Below are 24863 nucleotides of genomic sequence, written 5' to 3' on the forward strand. Positions count from 1 at the left end.
TGACTAAGGCCAGAATCCAGCAATGCTACAACTTGGGCGGCTTCTGTGGGCGAAGTATCCATACGTTTTAGAAAAAAAACCTTTTTTCAGACGTCCCAAAGTCACAGTATTGAAATAAAAAACAAAAAGTTTAAGGATAGGCGCCAATTTTTAGTTTTTAAACGCTAAATGTACTCCAACCCTAAACACACATTTGTCTCAAAACAGTGATTCATTTCGTTTATAAGATAAACAAATGAAATTCTAATTTTGAATTTAGAATTTTCGCTTATTACTGTAATGGCCAAACTGCCAGCTATACATTTATGTATTTTTTTTTCATCGTATGAATTCTTTTTTGTGTTAAATTCGGACAGAAACAATGAAAACGGAAGTGTTTCGATTTTTTTGATGAGAAGTGTATTATCACAGATAAAATCAAATAAAGTTTGCTTATGAATCCTGCCGCCTTCCAGAGCGGTTCACTCACAGATATGGGCATAACGTTAACTATATACAAATGCACCACTAAAACATATTCACATACGTAGTATCTCTTACTCTTGTTTATGTTTATGTTTTGTTGATATTATAGGTTATAATTATGTCCGACACACGTCTGTCGGTATATAAATCAAAAATCAATAAATAAATTGCACCTGCGCTTTATTGATGCACCTTCGATAAGCCATAAAAAGGTACTCGAACAAATCTGCGTACAATGTCCGGTCCATGTACGCATACTATTGTAGATAATCAGTAAGTTAAGCCTGTAAATTTCTTTTGAATGTATAATTATTAATAAATCTTAGTAATCGTGGTTTTATAGGAACGCACAATGAATAGACGTAGGGGTAAGGATAACAGGCGCCCGCTAAATGCTTGGGACTCCCGCCTGCACAGAGGCCGCGGCAGCGGGGCTCCACCAGGGCTAAGAGGCAAAGCACTTGGCTTATACTACAGAGACAGACAGAAGAACTTAAACCTAGCGAGTTACAAGGTATATTGTTCAATAATATCTATTTAATACCTGTGTTTACCCTATTGGATAGTCAGCCTAGGATTTGTGTGCTCCCACTAATCCCATTTCACTTACATATCAAATAGATTAATATTGATTAGTAATAATAATAATCCTCACTTCATAGATCAGTGGGGTAGGTATGGAGAAAACTCCTCCTTGCTGTGTTGTTGCCTGCTGATGGAGAAACACCCTGACCAAAATAAATTTAAACCAGTATAATCTTAAAATTTATCGAACAACTTACCGGACCTGGGACATCTGCTTTGGGTGGTATTCGTGTCTAGTCATTACGCTGAATAATTATATTTTTAAATAAACTTATTTCTGTGTTTGTAGGTAAATTTTGGATTACCACCAGCAGTCGAAAATAGAGTGACCGTTAATTTGCAAAAAATAATCAAACTCGCCGCCAGATTAAATATACCGCTAGCACAAAGCACATTCCTAGATTTCCAAAATGAAGAATTGAATAAATCAAAAACTGGGACCAATGCTGTTGATGATGATGAGTTTGCTATGGATGTGGCAATAGAACCTAAACTTAGCTCAGCTGTAAAATCTAGTTCATTAAAAGATGAAAAGACTAGCTTAAATATGTCAGTAGAGAGTATTCATGAAACGGAAGTTTTCAAAGCACCAAATACTACTTCAAACACAACAGTAGAAAATCCTGGACCGAGTACCTCATCTACACCAGATTTCATCCCAATATCCAGTACTGAAGAGGATTACGGTTCTGGTGAACCTATACTCTCTTTGAGAGGTGGTGGGGACTATAAATATGGATATCAAGACATTATAACTGGATCTTTTGATGAAAAACTAGATGAATGCCTAGCCAAAGGTGTTAGTATTAACCTACAAACAGATGAAATTAAACAAATCAACGAAGAACTTCTTAATGAATATGATGAGATGATACAAAAGGACAAGTTTCGGAATTTGTTGAAGTTTCGGAAAACTCTACCCACATACAAAAAGTCAGAGGAACTCCTTGAAGTGGTAAAGAAAAACCAAGTTGTTGTAATCAGTGGGGAGACGGGCTGCGGGAAATCTACACAGGTATGGTAAGGTCCACAGATGGCATGTCTAACATCTGGGTAACGTCTCTGACTGTGGATACCTTAGCTGATGTAACTATAACATTTGGCATCATTTGCAAGCAAGCGATCCTTTCATTTTCCATTATCCCAACATTTAATATCATTTGCTGTGCGAAACATGTAACATCCACATTAACAGATTTCATTTTCATACTACTATACTATGAGCATAAGCGTTCATAATGAGCTAATATTTGTATGATGTTGCGTAGCGAATTTTCGTATTTATAATTCACAATTCGAATGCTCGCAATCGAATGTTGATTACGCGCGAATGCACTCAATGAGTACGTGTTATCAAATAATATCCAGCTATTCATTCTAACAGGTGCCGCAACTGATTTTAGACGAGGCTATATGCGACAGTAGAGGTGCCAATATCCATATAATAGTGACCCAACCGCGACGCATTGCAGCTTCGTCCTTAGCAACTAGAGTGGCTGAAGAGAGAGGAGAGCGACTTGGTAATTCGACAGGATATGCTGTTAGACTGGAAAAGTAAGTCCTAAAGTCCCACTTACTGCTTTTTCTACTAAAATTGTTTGAGGATTTGTAGGCGCAATCGAAAATTTAATAATGAATACAACATAATAGTAGCACTATAAACGTTCATCTTCATTTTTCGGACTATTTACACTTTCGTGGCGTGTACCTACTAGAACCTTGATAGTAATCTTCTTCTCTCGTGTGGGTTCAGAGGTGGATTACAAACCTCATCAACCCTGGTGTCAGGGTTGGTATTGAGCCGCCAAAGGCCCCTGACATGACTCACGTAACGACTACTTACTAACATCAGTAAGTAGTAACCGCGACCAACGGCTTTACGTGCCTTCCGAAGCACGGATCATCTTTTTTTCGGACGATCAGGTGATCAGCTTGATAGTAATGCTATCAATGTTCAATCAAAAGACTGCCAAATCTCAACTCAACAATATACCTGTCTGAGTTGTGTCTCTTTATTTAAAACAAGTATGTAGGGATACGCTCGCACTGTGTATGTTCAAAGCAAGCTTCAATTTATAAATTCGCAAAAATCGAGCTCCCTCTATATTTTTCCTCTCAGACGACGCCCTGAGCCGTGTTTCGCGCTCAACTGGGCACCCTCAGGCCTGTTGTCTTAACACGTTCGACGCCACGCGGCCCACAGGCAAAATCATGATTTCCGTATTTTTTTTACAATGTTCTAATAAAATCGTAATCGTTGAGACATATTTGCACTAATAATTAAAAACTACTTATGGTTAATTCGCGAGAAAATAAAATGCTAACGCGGCATGCGGGTTTCCTCCGTGGCTTAAATGAAACAACCAACATTTTTGCGTGGCGTTGAACGAGTTAAACGTTGTACCGGGTGAGAGCCTTCAGCACTCCCCATTTGTCCGGCCATGTATTTAATGCCATCTGCGGCAAATCTACAATAAGTCACGTCGAAAAAAAAGCAACGAAAATTCATGCACTAACAGACGTTATATGACCTATTTTTTCAAGCTAAACACAGGTTCGCCTGTATATCTCGTAAAGTTTTTTACGGTATGTATAGTATATCAATGATAAATATCATGTACATTTCAGGGTAGACGCCCGACCCCGCGGCAGTATCATGTACGTCACAACTGGGGTTCTCCTGACAGACCTGGAGATAAACCAAGGCTTGGTCAACTTCAGCCACGTGATTCTAGACGAGGTGCACGAACGGGACTGCCACATTGACTTTACTATGTGTATGTTGAAGAAGGTAAAATCAGTCTTCTTCTTAGTTCACCATGACAGTAGCCTTTGACGAATCTATAATAAGAAGAAATTACAGCCCACTGCTGGTCACAGGCGTAAAAGCATAGATAGAAAGGGATAGGTAGTATTTCGAATCGAACCGGCGGAGATATATCCAGACCAGAGACAAAAAATAAGTTAATTTCTCATGTCATTCACAAATAATTTAAAAGGAAAAAAGAAAATGTTTTTCGTTAGTTTTAGATCTGTCTTTATTTAGTAACAGAATTTCATAATTTATCTTGAACCTAGTACATACACGACCTAGCTCTTACCGTGTGCTGCCTTAACGCTTAAGTGCAAGTGAGACAGACAGTCCGCGCGCGCTCCCTTTCTCCGAAAGTGACACCCAGCGGAGGTGAGGTAAATGTAATTGGTGCGGGGCCAAGTGTTTTTTTATAGATAGTATTAGCTTAACCGAAAATCAGCCTCACACGTCAATCGTGTAATTTTGCTATGAGGATCTTTCCACGCGTTACGATCCTCAAAAACAATATAGATGACGCTGTAAAGATATTCCTTCGGTTAACCTTATTTTATGGATAACAGACATCTTTTATCTTTGTTTTTTGGTATAAATGATGACCGTTGTTATTACACCCAGGCACAATTACATCTTCCACTCATTATCATTCTGATCAAAATAAAGAGAAGCAATATAGGCAATATAATTCTATGCATAATGTGATCCAAATACCAAGCAACATTTATTTTTATATATGCTTCTGCCATTACATTGTATTTTTGAAAAATGATGTACCTGAGTAATGAGAAAATAGGTAATTATCCCGTTAAATCTCTACAACGCCATCTATATTGTTGTTGGGGAACAAGGCTTGGAAAGTCCCTCATTACAAGAGCTTTTCCAACAATTTTTACTTTTATTTTGCTCATCGAAAACTAATTTCTCTCCAGGTGCTCAAGAAGCGTAAAGACCTAAAATTAATCCTGATGAGCGCAACGCTTGACGCTGAGAAACTGTCAGAATACTTCGATGGTTGTCCCATGTTACATATTGAAGGCCTTGCATACCCAGTTGAGGATATATACTTGGAAGACATCCTGCTCGAAACGAATTACCAGCTGCCGCCCGTAGAAGACTCACGAAAGCGGTCCCAACCACACAGAGGTGGAAAGAGAGGTTTCGGAAATTCTTCAGCCAATATGGAGAAAGAAATACAATTCCACGCTCAAACAAGTAAGAGTTAAATTATAATACCAATACCGTGGACGGCGCATGCCTCTTCTCATCAACTCATCGTCATCTCCCTAGCATTATCCCGTTTTTCACAGGGTCCGCTTACCTAACCTGAAGATTTTGACAAGTTCGGTTTTTACAGAAGCGACTGCCTGTCAAATCCAGCCCAGTACAGGTTAGATCACATACCTCATAGAAAATGCATTTCTCGGGAATGATGAGTTTCCTCACGATATTTTCCTTTGCCGCTGAGCACGTAATCGTCGTCGTGGTGGTGATTTATGATCCAAACATGAATTCGACAACAAATTCGACAATCATTGGTTTAGGCCTATGCTGGATTCGAACATGAGACCTCAAAATGATAGGCAAGCATTCTACCAACTGGGCTACTACAGTTAATCAACTATGTAAGAAATTATAACACGGCAAGTTAGTGTAAACAATTTCAGACTAGGCGACATCCCATTTATCAGAGACTTTGGACAGATATTTCATTACTTGGGGTTTCATTAACTATGCACAGAGGAAAAACAGCGAATATTTCTTATTATTTTCATACAAACAATATTAGACTCGCTATTACATGGTTTTTTTTTTTCTAGACGAGCTGCTAAATCCTGTGCTGAAAAGCAGACCAGAATTGAATAAAATACGAAAAACACTAATAGACCCAAGAATTGAAGAATTAAACCCCGAATTAATCGTGGCCCTCCTCCAGCACATTTGCAAAGGTGCCCCGGGGGCCATCTTAGTGTTTCTACCAGGAATAGGCGATATTACAAAACTGATTTATATGATGCGGGATAGCCAAAGTTTCCCGTCTTCTCTGTATGAAATATACCCGTTGCATTCGAAGCTACCGTCCTTGGAACAGCACAAGATCTTCGAGAGGCCTCCAGAGCCCGTGAGGAAGATTATAATAGCCACAAATATTGCTGAGACTTCAATAACCATAGATGACATCGTGTATGTCATCGATTGCGCCAAGATTAAGGTCAGAGGGCTGAATGTGGAGGAGAATCTGTCCACCCTAAAGAATGAGTGGGTCGCGCAGGCTAATTTGCGTCAAAGGTAATTAATGTATTCTATATGATTTTTTTTGTGATCTGTGACGATCTGGAGGTCCGGGTTCGATTCCCGTAGGGACATTGTCGAAATCACTTTGTGAGACTGTCCTTTGTTTGCTAAGGACTTTTCAGGCTTGAATCACCTGATTGTCTGAAAAAAGTAAGATGATTAAATGCTTCGGAGCTATTAGCCGTAAAAGCACCTCCACCAACCCGCAGTGGAGCAGCGTGGTCGAGTATGCTCGGTACCCCATCCGTTTGATTGAGGGGAGGCCTGTGCCCAGCTGTGGGACGTATATAGGCTGTTTATGTGTGTGTTATGTGATAAGTATAAACGCCTTAAGGCTTCGTTAGCTCCTGTCTTTTTAACCAAGTAACACGGATATCCTAGGAGGTAAATCGGCAATAAAAAACTATTACTTTGTGGAAGAGGCTTCTACTAATAATTTGAACTGTTTGTCATAAATATAACATACATCGACCGAAAGGGGTATGGATATGGAGAATACTCCACACTGCTCCACTGCAGGTTGGGGGTGTGTATAATATATTTGTTTTCATGTTCTGTTTTATGTACTATAAATATTCAACATATCTATTTTGGCCACGTAACACAGACGTCTCAGGCAAATATGCAGAAACTTGCACTTCAAAGTCCAAATTTATAACATGACGCAATAACATAAGCTCACGACTATAACCCAATTGAGGTAGTCAGAGGTACATCCATTGCAAGATAAACTAAGCACCCACACCTCACCGAGCTGTCACACAAAACAAAAATAAACAATATATCGACTTTTAAAGCACATCTGCTCATCTGATCACATCTGCTCTTCTGATCTCTCTGATATTTTGTGTCCATTGTGCTCAATAAAGTATTTTATCTATCTATCTGCTGTATCTGTTTCGGTGCGCTGCAGTCGCGCTTCTGTCGCGCCGCAGCTGCACTATAAAAAAACAGGCGCTCGACAAAAACCCCTGTATGTGACAGCGGTCTTACAATTCCCAGACGAGGTCGCGCCGGTCGCTGCCAGGCCGGCATTTGCTACCACCTGGTGACGTCATACCGCGCCGCCACTTTCGCTGAGCGTCTCACGCCAGAAATACAAAGAAGTGACCTTCTAGAAGAAGTGCTGATGATTAAGAGGTTGAGGCTAGGCAAAGCTTTAGAGGCTATGACGACATTGGCTGAACCACCCGCTACTTCCACTGTTGAATGGGCCGTTAAACATTTGCAGCAGTAAGTATTTAAAATACTTGTTTTTTTTTGTAGTCTTCTAATTTAAGGGTTCCGAATTCCGATACTGGGCAAAGGCCTCGTAATCACTTTTTTCTTCGTCAACATGTTAGTTAATACATTCTCAATGTTCTCTGTACTTTCATAAAATATTATACACCAATGCTTGCACAGAAAGACAAGAAAACGTTATTAAATTCGTTAGCAGAAAAGTACATTTTCTAAATTATCTTTTTCCACTCTTTTTCGCTCTAGTTTTCTATATATAGTGGCCCCGATTCCTGCAAACACCTCCTAATTTTATTTTAAGTTATACCCGTCACTTTCTTATCCGCCGAAAAAGGTACGGATGATTGACAATTTTAAAATGAATGAATAACTGCATCTCGCTAGTATGCAACCCGTTTGACGTGTACTGTCAACTCAATTCTGTCGGGTTATTGGCAAATATAAAAATTTGGGAGGGTATTTAAAATTCGTGCCTAAAATTGACGTTTGTTCCATAAATTTTATGCCTGTCGATTACCCGTCCCTTTCTATTTCGGCGGATAAGAAAATGACAAAATAACTTAAAGTACAATTAGGATGGTGTCTACAGGAATCAGCACCATACCTGTATTTTTTTTAAATGAAATATATGTATCATTATTCTTTTTTATTCCTATAACAGAAGATCGTACAAAACATTCTTTTTTGACCGTTCTCAATAACTTCTCAGAGTGGGTGCTCTAGACGACAAAGAGACGCTGACCCCTCTTGGATGGCATCTGGCTCGTCTGCCTGTGCACCCTTCAGCGGGGAAACTGCTGTTATTAGGATCCCTGTTTGGATGCCTCGACCGAGCCGCGAGTGTCGCAGCCGTTTGGGGATTTAAAGACCCCTTCCAGCTTGTTATTGGTAAGTAACTTCCGCGGTCCAGTGGAGGAATATTGGGCTAGGTCACTAGTTCGAATCAAATATACTTTATTGCACAGAACTAAATTACAACAATCAGAGAGACGTGTGTTCTATAACAATCAGACATAACACATGAGTACAGTACAATTTACTTCATGATCCCAACTTTGACATTACAAGCTGATCAGCCGATTGTCCGAAAATAAGATGGTCCTTCGGAAGGCACTTTAAGCCGTTGGTCCCGATTACTACTTATAGACGTAAATACGGGACTAATATCCCTGCCAGGGTTATTATTGAGCCGCCATACCAGGGTTGCTGAGGTTGGTCATCCACTTCACAACATGATAGAAGACGATTGGTAAGTTCCTAGAAACCAGCGCTTCGCAACCCGTGTAAGCATATGCGCAATTTTAAGCTGTGGGTAGAAACCAGAAGACCTAGAAGGACGTATATTGACCAAATTTGTCCTTAGAAAAGGTTTAGTACGTTATACTCTGAACTGGCAAGTAAAAAAACTGAGAAGTAGCATGGAGAATGCTACACCGACAAGGGCGTGACTCTTAATTTAATGCAGTCTTTGAACTGGAAGCCAGACAGGATCGAAACAAATGGAATTTCATAGTCTCTGCTTACCCCGCTGGGAACTTATTTCCCAGTGATTTAATGTATGTATGTGGTAAGAAATTTGTATTTCCCGCAACACTGCAATTTCATAACAGTCTTCTTTCTAGGAAGGTTTTTTAAGAGTTTTATTTCGGTGCAATAAAGTATATTCGATTCTTTGTAAATGTAAAATTCTCTTCCAGGCAAAGAAAAGCAAGCGGAATACGCAAAACGCGCGCTAGCGGAAGGCGAGCCCAGCGACCATGTGGCCATATCCGAAGCCATACTCCAGTGGGAATCATGCCCAAGGGAAGACCGCCGGTCATTCGCCTACGACTACTTTCTATCCAGGAATACCATAGAATTACTGTCAGATATGAAGAGGCAATTCGGGGATAATCTCAAGCAAATGGGATTCTTACCCTCAGGCAACATTAAATCGTCGTGGGAGAACAGGAATAGTAATAACTTAAGTCTGTTTAAAGCGGTCATCGCAGCGTCGCTGTACCCTAAAGTGGCTTTTGTCAGGTGAGGAAATGGTTGTGATCTCTAACAGGTTTATTTTTATAGAGGTCCGTAATCAAATAGGCACCCCGAGCCAGCCCCATGAGGAATATGACGCGATGCAATTCGTGCGATATCCAAACAAATTATTCGAGTACAGGTTAGATGTACTTCTATGAAAGTTTTACGAAATGTTGAGTAAAAAAAAGCCAAACGTTTATTCCTGGTGTACCAACCCTAACATCGTGAGGAAACCCGCTGTATTTAACCTGTATTTCCCTTCATGAGTTGGAAGATCAGACAGGCAGTCGCTTGTGTAAAAAACCGGACCTGTCAAATCTTCAGGTTAGGTAAGCGGACCCTGTGAAAACGGGAAAAAGCTAAGGAGATGATGATACCCTAAAGTCTCACATCCATGCGATATCCGATCTCGTCATGAGGAAGCTACTTTACATTTTCGACATGTCGTTCACCACAGCCGTTTTTACTTGCTCAATAATGTATCAAAAATGAAAATATAAAAAAAACTTTTGTTTGTGATGAAATAAAATCATCAGAAATGTGTACTTGTATACTTTTCCGGTGATATACATAAACTGCCTATATACGTCCCACTGCTGGGCACAGGCCTCCCCTCAATCAACCGTAGGGGGTATGGAGCATACTCCACCACGCTGCTCCACTGCGGGTTGGTGGAGGTGTTTTTACGGCTAATAGCCGGGACCAACGGCTTAACGTGCCTTCCGAAGCACGGATGCCTTCCGAAGCACGGAATACTTTTCCGGTGATACTCATTTATTTTTCTACTAAAACCTATAGATACGGCTCACCTATCACGTTGGTCTAACAGAAAGCTCGATGCGGTGGTACTTAGTTCATCTAGCGTTGGATGTGCCCCTGACTACTACAATTGGGATATAGTCCTGAGCTTATGTGACGTTATGTAAAACCTATAAGAGTTTTTGTTTTGTATCCCAATATCTGGAGGTGTTTTTAGGGCTAATAGCCGGGACCAACGTCTTAACGTGCCCTCCGAAGCACGGAATCATCTTACTTTTCCGGACAATCGGTGATTCAAGCCTGAAAGTCCTTACCAAACAAAGGACAGTCTCACAAAGTGATTTCGCCAATGTCCCCATCGGGAATCGAACCCGGACCTCCAGATCGTGAGCCTAACGCTCTAACCACTAGACCACGGAGGCTGCACCTCCACCAATTGGAGCGGCGTGGTGGAGTATGCTCCATACCCCCTCCGGTTGATTGAGGGGAGGCCTGTGCCCAGGGACGTATGTACGCTGTTTATGTTATGTATCCCAATATCTGAACTATAGAAGGTCAGCAAAGAACGCTCCATGAAACACATTCTTCATTCACAGATGGACCAACTCCCGCAACCCTCGAAAACAAAAACGGGTTAGGGTCCAACTTCCTATAGAAAAACAAAAGATATCTGTGCACCCGAGTAGCGTGGTGGCTACGAATGGACCGCCGAGAGCTGAGCCAATATGTAACAACCCTGGCGGGAACTGGATGGTCTACTGGCTGAAGCAACGGTCTACCAGCCTGTTCCTGCTTGAAGTTACCATTGTCTTCACTCTCCCGATATTGTTCTTTGGAGAATTGATGATTAAAGGTAAGATTTACATACACAAGGTAGGCCTCCCATCAATCAACCGAATAGGATATGAAGTATATTCCACCACGCTGCACCACTGGGGGTTGGTGGAGGTGTTTGGGTAGCAGAAATGAAACTCGTAATATTTACACAAAATATCATGATTTGTCTTTTACTCTAAGAGACTTTCCATCATAAATAGTCGTTACATGAGTCATGTCAGGGGCCTTTGGTGGCTTAATATTAACCCTGACACCAGGGTTGGAGAGGTTGGTATTCCACCACTTGACCCACGCGATAAAAAGATGAAACAAAATTAAAACACATCATAACGGGTTCATAATAACCGCGTAAACTTAAAACAATGTATAAGATGAAACAAGTTTCTATAATGTTATCTCGCTTTGAGTGTAAAAGAGAGAACAAGATCATGTCTATTCCTTTCTTTGTCTACTACGTAATGTAATAAGAACTTATTTTACAGCTCGCGAAGTACCTGGGCAACAAGATATGTGCGTATTGACTGTATGCTCCGTCGATATTTTTTGCAAGAAGAAAACTGCCAATTTGATTTTCCAACTTAGGGCTCTGTTGGACCAGGTCCTAGAGTCCAAAGTTATGGTATCCGACGACCGTGGGACCAACCACAGTCAGTTTGAAGAAACCGTTTTGAAGTAAGCATATTATAATAATTATTACCTAATTCTTCTAAAAAGTACCGGTTTGAAGTCGTAGGACCGAATGCCCTTTTAAAATCCAAACCCCATTGTTTAACTATTGTGTCTGGAAATCTCGGCTGCAAAAGGATATATAACGAATAAGAGGCTGGTAAAACTTGATACCGGTGCTGATTCTACTTTATTTCATTTTATTTGGGTAGCTTGCAGTCTTTTTACAAAATAGATACTTGTAAATACAAACAAATGCCAATAAAAAGCTACCACAAGTGAACATAAAACATTTTAAATGTCCATACAGACTCGGATACAGCCAGAAATTAAATTACATTCCTTGGTCAGCAAGGTTTCTGCATTTCGAACGCCACTGAAAAATAGGTCCCGACAGTATTAAGTTGACAGCACACGTGAAACAAAAGTTGCATATCAGAGATGTTGAATAAATACCCGAAAAAAAAACGTAACGGCTAAAAATAAACAAGTATTGCTATTTACCACTGCCGTTTTTCCCTAAAATGTAGCATGGAGAATGCTACACCGACAACTCGAACAAGAGCGTGGCTCTTAAATTAGTGGCGGTGAATATTATAATCATGAAACGTAAACATTATTTTGTCACATTGTTCGAGCTGAAATCGTTATCAGTACAATTAACGGTTGCTTGTTAGCTGAGTGTTTGCAATAACAATTTCATGTTTTATTGGTAGTTAATCACCTGTAACGCTCGTTGCTACCTACTTAATTACATTTCTTGAATCATCATCTCCCTAGCATTGTCTCGTTTTTCACAGGGTCCGCTTACCTAACCTGAAGATTTGACGGGTCTAGTTTTTTACAGAAGCGACTGCCTGTCTAACCTTCCAACCAGGTTAGGGCCTGTGAAAAACGAGATAACGCTAGGGAGATGATGATGGATATACCTACAACCAAATTATAACGTAAGCTCATGACTATTTTTCCAATTAAGGAATTGATAAAACAATTCAAATTCTAAAATATCTTTATTCAGTAGGTAACATACTTACACTTTGAATCGTCAATTTTTACATAACGAACGTCTCATCCGCCTAAAACTACTGCAGCTTCTCACAACCTGTACGTATAGCCGGGGAAAAGAAGCTGCAAGAAAAACCTCGGCACAGGGCCCTAGACGTTCTTTAAAAAAATAAAAATAAACATAAAATATTGATATACAATTGAGTAATTTAGCTGCCTAATATCAGTTCTCAGACAGTTAATCCCATGCATTCATATCTTCTAAATAATCACTAACTTTATAATAACCTTTTTTGTAAAGTTTTTGTTTAACTACTGTCTTAAAGCAGTTGAAAGGCAAATTCTGAATGTCAATGGGAATCTTATTGTAAAAACGTATACATTCCCCCTTAAAAGATTTAGTAATCTTATGTAATCGAGTGACTTGTAAAGCAAGTTTATTTTTATTCCGGGTATTAACAATGTGCCGATCGCTATTTTTTGCAAATAATCCTATATGTTTTTTTACATATATTAAGTTTTCAATGAAACAAATCACCATTCTTCGCATTAACCTCGTAATGCCCAGATTTCCAGACACAATAGTTAAACGTGTTGTATACCAACGGGATGCCTATTTGATTCGCCCGGGTTATAGCTTCATTCGCTTAATCATTCTGAAATTAAAAGCTGTGAAGCATCCGTCCCTCTCCTTTTTGCCCGATGAGAAAAAACAGGTGTAACTTAAAATAAAATTAGGAAGTGTCTGCTGGAATCAACAAGAAGTATTTGTTATCCTTTGATATGGGATTCCATAAAAAAGGCAATTAATTGGTGGGTGTTTCTTTATATCAAAAGTTTAGGAACCTAAACTAGCTTAACTTAGCTGGTTAAACTAGGGATAATACTAATCATAACATAACAAAAACAAGCTCACGACTATATCACGATGGGGGTAGTCAGAGGTACATTAATCGCAGGATGAACTAGACTTCTTGTTAGACCAACGTAGTGAGCCGTGCCGTCTATAATGATCGAGCTAACTGTCTTAATGAATTAATAACTCATTGGTGCAAATCCGGTACCGGTACTAATCTTTCTTTTTTTCCAGCGCTGTGGTAGAGTTGATCACGGCAGAAGACGAACGCGTAGATTACTACGATGATGAAGACGATTCAGATCGGGACTCTTATTCACAAAGTTATTAAATGCACTTCTAGCTTGTAAACAAATAAGAGTGTAAATTAAAATTACTTTTAGGTAAATATTCAAGAACTGAATTAAAGCAGAAAATGTTTTCTTTTTTTAATTTCGGATCTTTAAAATGTTCTTAAGAGTTGTGAAATTCAAGTTTTAATGGTATAGAACCAAATAGAACCATAAATGTTACTACGATAGGGATTCTAACCGTATCTCCGTTGCCAAGGTAGGTAATTTATTTATTTTCTCGTGAAATTAATGTTATATCTACTTCTTTAGAATAGATCCGGGACGTTACCTAGAAGGTCCTTCCTTGTCCCGGATGGGTAAAATCATTAAAATACGTACGCATCACCAAAGAAATCCCGCGGATCCCGCGTCAATGACAACTCATAATGATTCTATGCAGATACCGCGCGGGAATTGGGTAGTTTCCTAGGTCGAAAATAAATTATAAAATTCTGATTACTAAATAAAGACAGATCTAAAGGTGACACAAACGTTTTCTTTGTATTATTTATCTTATTTATAAATTTTAATAAAGAAAAATGTAATAATATGTGCGACATTTTGTCACGTTTTTCTATCACGTCTCAGGTTGCTTTTCCATAAAAATTCCATAGTAATTTAGTAAAAAGTAACTGATTTGACTAGTTGGAAACTACCCTGTTCTATAGGATTAGATAAGTCTTATTGATCAGGGAAAAGTGTGACCCCAAGCAACTTTTAGTTGCCTGTATGTATTAAATATGTATGCTTACTTTATGAGCTAAGTATTTGATTATAGTAAAGGTTGTAGCTGGGTCAATTATACTAATGGAATAATGACCTTATGCATGTGTTCTATACCTACCATAATGTCTAAGAAATAATTATTCTTGGAAATATCTATGTATAAAATACAAATTTCAAAGATATATAAAATTAAGGAACATATTTATATTAAAATAACTTATAATCCATGGTTAACATTTTGATGTTGTATTTAGGTATAAGTTAAGCCGTTGGTCCCGGCTATTAGCCGTAAAAACACCTCCACCAACCCGCAGTGGAGCAGCGTGGTGGAGTATGCTCCATACCCCCTCCGGTTGATTGAGGGGAGGCCTGTGCCCGGCAGTGGGACGATAGTCTGTTTATGTTATGTATGTTAATTATAAGTTAACATAGTCCCTTCGGGTAAGTAAGCCAGAGAATGCGTGATTCGGTCACCTGTTCTGTGGGGTAGAAAGGGCGAAAAGAATTCTGAATAATCTCCACTGAAAAACGTAACAAAAAAAATATACATTAATACAAATAAATGTGATTTTCATAATTATTGTGTCTAATAACAGTAGTTTTTATTTTTCCCACATGGCATCCCCATAATGACAGTTCAATGATAATGATAACAGAGTTTCTTAAAAACTGTTTAGTTTTTTGATATTTTTAGGTAGTATCTCGCAATACTGAAATATGCTTACAGCAATTCAAGTAAGTATTCATCTTCTATAACAATTGTAGTGATAAATAGGACATGGAATGTTTCCATTTATGTAGAAAAGAAAGATCGGCGCTTGCGCCGGTTCATCGACTTATTTTCAATAGAAAATGTTTATGAATTTCATTTCAGAGAACTTTAAGAAGACCAGTTCTGGTATTCAGTCGCGGTGCGCACACGCAATATGTTCAAGTTGACGAAAACAATGGCGCTCGCGAAATCACATTGTCTCATGAAAAAACTAAGTACCTAACATACCCTTTCTAACATTGATTTACCACTACCACTATATAGCGCTTGATACAAAAATGCGGCAAAAACTTGGCGCTTGCTTTCTAAGTTCAAATTTTTAATACTGTTTAAAATATTGATAAACAAGTTCTGCAAATACTAAATAACAATACCCATTTTATAGAGATTGTCATAGTATTTTTTTTATTGATCAAGAAAGTAAGGGAGGGGGTATGGAGGTAGTAAGTGCTCTATACCCCTTCCAGTTAATTGAGGGGAGGCCTATGCCCAGTAGTGGGATGTGTATGCCTATACACGGTTATGTTATGGTTATGTTCTCAAAAAAGTAGTAGTAGGTACATAGAAAGTACCTAATCTCCTTCAATAGTATATCTACTGTGTTGATGGCCATAGATTCTATCTGCTACCTAATATTAATTAAACAACATAAACTGACTTGCATCATACCACTTTTACTAGGAACTCTCTATCATTAGAGATGATGGAACACCTCACAGAAGCAATCAATAAAAATAAGGATGATACATCATTAAGAGCAATAATTCTTTCTGCAAAAGGGAATGTGTTCTCTGCTGGACATAACCTGAAGGAATTAGTAAGTATATTGGTGCAGACTCCGGTAGACAAAACTTTATTTTATTTAAGTCTGACAGCTCTAAAATGTGGCCTTTCACTTACGACGAGTGCAAGAGAAAGATAAAGGTGCTGATTTCAGTATGCATCATCTAATTTGATTTTGTTATAGGTACCTGTCCTTTTCTTATCCTCCGACAGGTAATCTAGAGGCATAAAATTTATGAAACTCATCAATTTTAGGCAGATATCTAAATGACTCTTTATATTTAGTAGACAGCATAATGTATCAATTGGGTTGCTTATCAGCGATTTTATTTATTTTGTTATTCATTCATACACTCAATCATCCTCTTTCCTTTTCGGTGAATAAGAAAATGACAGGTATAAATTAAATTAAAATTAGTTGGTGTCTGCAGAACCATTATACAGGGTGTTAGTGACATCGTAACGAAAACTTTAGAGGTACTACTACTACTACTTGATATTAACCCAGAATCATGGTCTGAATCATCCCCCTGAGTATTCGTTACGATGTCACTAACACCCTGTATGAAAATGCTTATGGTTCAAAGTAATATAGTACTTTTCTCACTCAGTCAGTTAAAGACTTTAACAACTGTTAATATGAAAAAGTTCATAAATTTAACCTATCTGCAAATATTATTCTACATTTTAATTGCAGCAAGCAAGCACTGGAATAGATCACCACAAGTTAATTTTTAATAAAGCATCTGTACTAATGAAATCTATAGTTCAAAGCCCTGTACCAGTTATAGCTAAGGTAAGAATTTAAGTAAAGGAGAATGGGCGAATCTGGTCCAAGAACCTCCACTGATGAGACTTATATGTAATGAAAGCTTATGCTTTCTCTATGAATCTGGCAAAGTTCTATCAGATTCTGTCCCGGGGTTCTTTTTTTACGGCCATGTTTGTCCTGGCTAAAAATGTGATAAAATACAGTGGGAGCTAAAATCGACTCAAGATTTGTTGCTGGATAACTAAGTCTACATAAATAATTATGTATCATATTGTATATCATTTTAAAGAGGATCTTTTCCAGAATCCGAAACATAAAAAAAAACAAAAAAAAACTTTTTGTAAGCGAATTATAGTCAATTTATATCTGCAGCGCCATTGTTTCTCGGTAGCTAAGTTCAAGTTTCATGCCTTTTACCCCTTCCAAAAGTATCTTACCGATTTTTTTTATATTGCTTCCGGAATTTGATCTGAGTGATAATAACAAGAAAAATAAATAAACACCTCTCCGATAGAGACCGGCTAAGCTATTGCCTATTGCAAGAAATCGTCATCATTAGCAAGTCATTACGGTATTGCATATTATAAGCTTATCAGCAACTTGGAACTTGGTCCAAGAACCTCCACTGGTGAGACTTGCATGTAATGATAGCTTATACTTGTCCTATGATTCTGGCAAAGTTCTATCAAACTCTGTCCTAGGGTTTTTTACGGCCATGTTTGTCCTGAGTAGTGTTGGGTTCTTACCCGGAAAATTCCCGCGTTTTGGGAATTTTCCCAATTCTGAGGGAAAAAACCCGAAAAATTCCCATTTCAAGGGAAAATATTTTTTATCGCATATATTTGTATTAAAAGTAAGGATTTCCAACAAAGACCATTTAAATATAATGTATGCCTACTTATGCCCAATTTATTTTCTGTCGTAGTGTCGTATGAACTCTTAAAAAACTTATCTAAAGGAGATCATCGGATTTCGGCCCAGAAGTCAAAGTGCCGGCCAAAAAATAATTTTGCTATATTCCGTTAGATCTTATCCGTATGAGCATTTATTACTATGGCACCAAAGCTGTAGGGTCAATATCTTCGGTTTTATTCGATTTTAAAAAACTGTATTTTTCATACATTTTTGGTGAAAATGTAAAGTGCCGGCCAAGTAACAATAACGGTATTATTCTTAGAACTTATCTGTCTGAGCATTTATTACTATGGCACCAAAGCTGTAGGGTCAATATTTTCGGTTTTATTCGAATTAAAAAAAAACTGAATTTTCATACATTTTTGGTGAAAATGTGAAGTGCCGGCCATGAAACAATATTTGTATATCCCGTTAGAACTTATCCATTTGACCATTTATTATTAGGGCACCAAACGTCTATGACCATTATTTTGACTTTTGTTGGACTTTACGTTATAGTTTCTATGTGAAAAGTGCCGGTCAGCAAAAAACACATGTCAAAGCTATCGAGACATTATTAACTATGACAAAAACGTGTATGACCATTAATTAGTTTGGCTTTTGTGGGATTTAAAAAAAACTTGATTTTTGATTCATTTTGTATAAAAATAAAATACAACAGGCGCGTTATTTAAAGGATCGTCAGAATGTTTATTACTATGGCATTAAACGACTATGACCAATATTTTGAACTTAATTCGATTTTTCAAAAATCAAAAAAAAGTTTTATCTAGTGATAATGGAACTATCTTGCTAAAGGCGTAATATGGTGGTCGTCTTTTGAAAAATAGGTTTACGTTTGACCACTACCTTACCTGATGGTGATACACGCTTAAGAAGCTACTTTTTTAAAGAAAAGTGTATACAAGGAATAAACAGCGGGGTGATAGAGGTAAGTACTATGTTATCGGCCGAGTAGCACCAGGACATTGTGATAGGCATACTTGCAAAGTAGAATAGAATAGAAAAAGTTTATTATAAGTACAACTACCCGACTCCTGTTTTCCCTAACAGATACTTCAGGCGTCATGCCAAAATACGAGTTTCGTCACTAGATGGCAAGCTTATCTTTGGAGGGTGGTAACCATTTACGGTCAAGGTGAATCAATACCATAATTCAACCTAAACTTAGGCCGTAACGTTGAGTCGAATGCAAAAACTACAGTCAACGTCATATCTAAAATCAGATAGTATTAATATAGAAGTTCACCTAACAACACACAAAACAAAAACACAAAGTATTTATCTGACTAATAACTAGTCATTGGGAAAGCTCTGCTTGTTGTCATTGTTAAAATGTATAAAACAAGTTTTTTTTAAAGTCAAATAAAAGCCAAAGTCGACATTTGGTAGTATCGTAAAAATACGTTTCAAGTCGTTTACCAAAAGATTTGACTTATTTGTTTCGCTGGCTGACATTTTCCCATTTGAACCAAAACGGAAAGAGAGATGAATAAAAAGTCAACATAACGGTCAAAAATGTTTTGCGCCGGATTATTAAATGTTCTAAAGGTCCTTTGTAATCCGCCGTACCGCATTTTTTACCCAAAGCACTTTATTTTCATACAAAATAAATAAGAAATCAAGATTTTTAAAATACACTAAAAGCCAAACTAATGGTCATACAAGTTTGGCGCTATAGAAAAAAAATATAACAGGCATCTACTCGATACTCTCAACATGATATTTTTGCTGGTCAGCATTTTTCACATTCGAACTAAAACGTAAATTCCAATAAAAGTCAAAATAATGGTCATAGATGTTTGGTGTTATTAAAAAATATTGAGAAGCAACTATTAGACAGATTCGACATATTTTTTTCGATGGCCGGTATTTTAACATATTAACCAAAACTGAAAGTCCAATAATGGTCATAGAAGTTTGGCGCCATACTAATAAATGTTCTAACGGTCCTTTGTAATACGCTTGTATACCTCTTTTTCCCAACGGACATAATATTATTTTTTACAAAATGTATGAAAAATCGAGATTTTTAAAATCCAATTAAAGCCAAATTAATGGTCATACACCTCTGGTGTCATAGTAAAAAATGTTCAGATAATAACGATAACACATAATCTAAAGTGGGACGAACACATTATTGGAATCACTAATAAGGATAACTCCCTCTTATACATAATTAGAAAAGCTTTTTATCATTATAGATACGGAATTGTTTCTTAGGCTCTACAAAACTTACTTACGTCAGACCGCTGTTAGAACATGGGTTTCAAATATGGAGACTTTACTATCGGAAGGACTCTACTAGAGAGAGATCTCTCTTTACTCGAGAGAGTCCAAAGAAGAGCAACAAAGATGGTGACAGTACTGGCTGGCCGGAGTGGACCTTAGCGGGGGCCGCAGGACTCTCACCTCTGGCTTGCCTTCATTGGTCAGCCAGAGTGGGGCGTTAGAGCTATACGCTCGCAGGGTGGAAGTGAAAGATGCATAAGTCGCGAGTTGGTAAGGCGGGTAAACCGCCTCGCAGAAAGCGGTGTACACCTCTTGACATCCTGAGATGCTCACAACCATGTTGTTGCCTTGCCGTCCAGTCGCGTCGGCTAGATAGGTGACCCAACCAGTTAGTGACGAGTCACCGCCTGCCCAATGTGTCTCTGTTATTAAAATTGGTCGAGCAGGCGCCATAGTCCCCCATAGCCCCAGTATCCCGGTTCACTAACCCCCAACCCAATAGCCCCGTTCCTTTTGTTCCCATAATCTGCAATAGTCCTACACGAAGCAGGGATTGTCTTTGGGTGCACTCCCATAGTGCATACAGGGATAATCGCCGGTTGATGTCACAACACATTTAGAGTAAATTGTCTTAAGGGGACTCCACGTGTTGGCTTCGGCCCCACGCACGCCTTCCAAAAGTCCGGGACTCCATGACAGACCCGACCCGAGACATGGAAACGACATACAAATAATAATAAGATTAAAAATAATTAAATAAAAAATATTTTCCCATGATTCGGGAATTTTTCGGGTGTTTATTTTATTTTCCCATATTTTCCCGATATTTTTTCTTTCCCACCCAATTTTTTCTTTCCCTGCCCATCACTAGTCCTGAGTGTACAATAGTGGACTGCAAAATCACCTCAGGATTTGTTGTCGAAAAACTATTTAACTAAGTCTATATACATAATTATATATCATAATGTATATCAATTTTAAAGGGGAAGGTTATCAGAATCAGAAACACAAATAAAAAAATGCATTATGTAAACGACTTTTAGCCAACTCACGTCCGTAGCACCATTTTTCTCAGCAGCTACGTACGAGTTTCGCGCCTTCCAACCTTTCCAAAGGAGCCCAATCATTTTTTTCCTTCTTCTGATATTGCATTCTTAACCTGACAAGTGACAACAAAGAAAAAAAATAAAATAGATACCATTCCGATAGAGGCCGCGTAAGCTATGGACCTATTGCAAGATAACGTACTCAAAGGCTAGTCATTATAATCCAACAGACGTAACATGATTAGAATGCGGCGGGACGGAAATGTAGTACATCGCCTTATGCGAAAGAGACGAAATATGTGTCTCTTTAACACTAACAGTATACAGCTTAGTACGAGAGAAACAAGAAATAAGTCATTCTAATCAAGATGTAATACAATGACTCTATTGTATACAAAAGAAACACATTTATTAAACAAGTTCAGGCAATAACTGGTGCAAAAGGCGGCTTTATTGCCAAGGTAGCAATTACTACCAGGCAACCTTACGTTTACGATACGTTTGTTGTACCATTCGGCATTGTTTATAAGACAAGATATAAGCCTGGATTAATAAAACAAGATTGTGGTGAAAGAAAACATACTACATTTGCGTCCTCCCGCATTCTAATCATGTTACGTCTGTTGCATTATAATGACTAGCCTTTGAGTACGTTATCTTGCAATAGGTCCATAGCTTACGCGGCCTCTATCGGAATGGTATCTATTTTATTTCTTGTTGTTGTCACTTAGTCTTGTCAGGTTAAGAATGCAATATCAGAAGAAGGAAAAAATGATTGGGCTTCTTTGGAAAGGTTGGAAGGCGCGAAACTCGTACGTAGCTGCTGAGAAAAATGGTGCTACGGACGTGAGTTGGCTAAAAGTCGTTTACATACTTAATGCATTTTTTTATTTGTGTTTCAGATTCTGATAACCTTCCCCTTTAAAATTGATATACATTATGATATATAATTATGTATATAGACTTAGTTAAATAGTTTATCGACAACAAATCCTGAGGTGATTTTGCAGTCGACTACTGTACACTCAGGACAAACATGGCCGTAAAAAACCCTAGGACAGAGTTTGATAGAACTTTGCCAGAATCATAGGACAAGTATAAGCTATCATTACATGCAAGTCTCACCAGTGGAGGTTCTTGGACCAAGTTCCAAGTTGCTGATAAGCTTATAATATGCAATACCGTAATGACTTGCTAATGATGACGATTTCTTGCAATAGGCAATAGCTTAGCCGGTCTCTATCGGAGAGGTGTTTATTTATTTTTCTTGTTATTATCACTCAGATCAAATTCCGGAAGCAATATAAAAAAAAATCGGTAAGATACTTTTGGAAGGGGTAAAAGGCATGAAACTTGAACTTAGCTACCGAGAAACAATGGCGCTGCAGATATAAATTGACTATAATTCGCTTACAAAAAGTTTTTTTTTGTTTTTTTTTTATGTTTCGGATTCTGGAAAAGATCCTCTTTAAAATGATATACAATATGATACATAATTATTTATGTAGACTTAGTTATCCAGCAACAAATCTTGAGTCGATTTTAGCTCCCACTGTATTTTATCACATTTTTAGCCAGGACAAACATGGCCGTAAAAAAAGAACCCCGGGACAGAATCTGATAGGACTTTGCCAGAATCATAGGGAAAGCATAAGCTTTCATTACATATAAGTCTCATCAGTGGAGGTTCTTGGACCAAGTTTCATACAAAAGTGCCCATTGTCATTTGAATTAAAATACTAAATTAGTATTTCCATTAAATGGACTTAATGTATCTGAAATAGATACAAATCTTGTTTGTAACAATAAACAATTTAACAGAGAATGCTCATACAGCTGGTAAAGAAAATTATTGCTTAGCAGATTTACATACCTAATCCCTGAAAAAGTGTACACACCCAATGCCCGCCAGCTATATCTAGTCTAGTCCTGTAATAGGGGATGAATCTATCGCCATTAACCAGGCACAAATCCTGGAAATCACGCGATATCAATGACACTACACGTTCTCCGAACTGTACTATCACGGATTTTTTATAGCAGAATGAAATATTCGAAAACGACCACATTATTTTGAAATCTGATAATTCTCGAAGTAATATTCCGTGACGTTTTTAGTTAATACGCCGATAACAACTTTACTTTATCGACAGTATTTGTGTATTTGTTTTTTTTTTATTTTCATAATATAGGCTCGCGTTTGACCACAATCTCATGATGGTAAGTAACGATGTGGAATAGAGCAGGGGCAGCTTACAAAGGTGTAGAACTATTTTTTCACCACCCAACGACAGAAATTTAAACTCAGCTGGGTATAGCGTAGTGGAAACTGCGTCAGGTCACACAATGTGAACAATCTCACCCATACGTACTTGTACGGGGTCTATGCGACATCGTAACGAATACTAAAAGCGATTCCGCTCGTGATTCTGAGTTAATGTCAAGTGGAATTTGCCATCGTAAAAGTATGGAATTTAAAATAATTCTAAAAATATCAATGAGCTGAATCATTCGGTGCGGTGTCACTAACACCTGTATAGAATGTTATAAAAAATACGTTGTTTCAGGTAAATGGTTTCGCCACCGCCGCCGGTTGTCAACTAGTCGCTACATGCGACATAATTGTATGCTCTGAAACTAGCAAGTTCTCAACACCTGGGTAAATAGTAAAAAAATACATATTTCTCCTCCTTAAACCGAAAAATTGAGTTTGCTTAAGAAATAACTCGTAATTTACTATACTACGCGTTATTAATAACGGATTTTCTTAGAAGTAAACTAGGGTATAAGTAGCTATTTATATGCAATGGGCTGGTCTTCTATCGTGTGGGTTGTGAGGTGGATCAGGTGGATGACCAACCTCAACAATCCTGGTGTCAGTCGTACGTAGTCGTTACGTGCGTACATCAATAAGTAGTAATCGGAACCACCGGCTTATCGTGCCTTCCGAAGCAACGATCCTTACTACTTAATAATGAGCTGATAACGTGTTGTCACTATAATTATTTGGACATCCAACACCAACGTTGCTTACCTGGATATACTTAAAAACGAGAGCAAGACAGAGATATAGTTTATTGACTAGTTCGAAAGAGGCGAGACATACGTAATGCTACGTTATATAAGGTATACGAGTAAAAGAAATAACTAATGAAACATTTCCAGAGCTAACTTTGGAGTATTCTGCTCGACGCCCGGTATTGCTGTGGGAAGATCAATCCCAAAATCGAGAGCTATGTACATGCTTCTTACAGGTAAGAGTAACATCTGAATACGAACAATTAAAAGAATTGATTGTAAAAAAATGCGTTATTGACATGGTATACCGTTTTCCACACAGGAGAGCCTTTGAGCGCTCAAGAAGCGTACGAAAGCGGCCTCGTAACAAAAGTAGTACGCGCGGACCAATTGGACGAAGAAGTAAACCAAATTATCGACAAAATTAGACACAAAAGTCGCAGCGTTATCGCTTTAGGAAAACAGTTCTATTACAAGCAAATAGACTTGAGTTTGCTTGAAGCTTACAAATTAGGCGAGGAGATAATGGTCCAGAATATCAATGCTAACGACGGACAGGAAGGGATACGCAGCTTTGTCGAGAAACGGAAAGCCAAATGGAGCCATACATAGTTGAGTATCAAAAGTAAATATAATCTTCAAAAGCTTGTAATATATATACAAATGTAATATAATATGTAAATAATATATATTACTTCATCTAAAAGATCTTTTATACAGGTGTACCAAATG

General features: G+C 38.1%; 2 protein-coding genes across 5 annotated transcripts; both read left to right on the plus strand.

Moving 5' to 3' along the window:
• The first annotated feature begins 522 nt into the window (after positions 1 to 522).
• On the plus strand, positions 523 to 15140 carry LOC126373546 (ATP-dependent DNA/RNA helicase DHX36-like). 3 transcript variants are annotated; one of them, XM_050019666.1, is made up of 13 exons: positions 523 to 677; positions 809 to 979; positions 1340 to 2065; positions 2435 to 2604; positions 3679 to 3841; positions 4792 to 5074; positions 5680 to 6148; positions 7157 to 7387; positions 8103 to 8281; positions 9091 to 9415; positions 10768 to 11024; positions 11491 to 11680; positions 13770 to 15140. In XM_050019666.1, exons 2-13 carry the CDS (start codon positions 818 to 820, stop codon positions 13864 to 13866), a joined length of 3252 nt encoding a protein of 1083 aa, XP_049875623.1. In that variant the 5' UTR covers positions 523 to 677; positions 809 to 817; the 3' UTR covers positions 13867 to 15140. The 3 variants fall into 3 exon arrangements, with proteins under 3 accessions (XP_049875623.1, XP_049875624.1, XP_049875626.1); XM_050019667.1 differs by having other exon boundaries at positions 531 to 738; XM_050019669.1 differs by having other exon boundaries at positions 531 to 713.
• An 80-nt stretch (positions 15141 to 15220) lies between these two features.
• On the plus strand, positions 15221 to 24863 carry LOC126373585 (enoyl-CoA hydratase domain-containing protein 3, mitochondrial). Of its 2 annotated transcripts, XM_050019767.1 has the most exons (7): positions 15221 to 15328; positions 15468 to 15580; positions 16047 to 16182; positions 16846 to 16944; positions 23681 to 23772; positions 24279 to 24367; positions 24454 to 24863. In XM_050019767.1, exons 1-7 carry the CDS (start codon positions 15311 to 15313, stop codon positions 24741 to 24743), a joined length of 837 nt encoding a protein of 278 aa, XP_049875724.1. In that variant the 5' UTR covers positions 15221 to 15310; the 3' UTR covers positions 24744 to 24863. The 2 variants fall into 2 exon arrangements, with proteins under 2 accessions (XP_049875724.1, XP_049875725.1); XM_050019768.1 differs by lacking the exon at positions 16846 to 16944 and having other exon boundaries at positions 15235 to 15328.

The sequence above is a fragment of the Pectinophora gossypiella genome, chromosome 16 (assembly GCF_024362695.1).
Source record: "Pectinophora gossypiella chromosome 16, ilPecGoss1.1, whole genome shotgun sequence".
Classification (NCBI taxonomy): domain Eukaryota; kingdom Metazoa; phylum Arthropoda; class Insecta; order Lepidoptera; family Gelechiidae; genus Pectinophora; species Pectinophora gossypiella.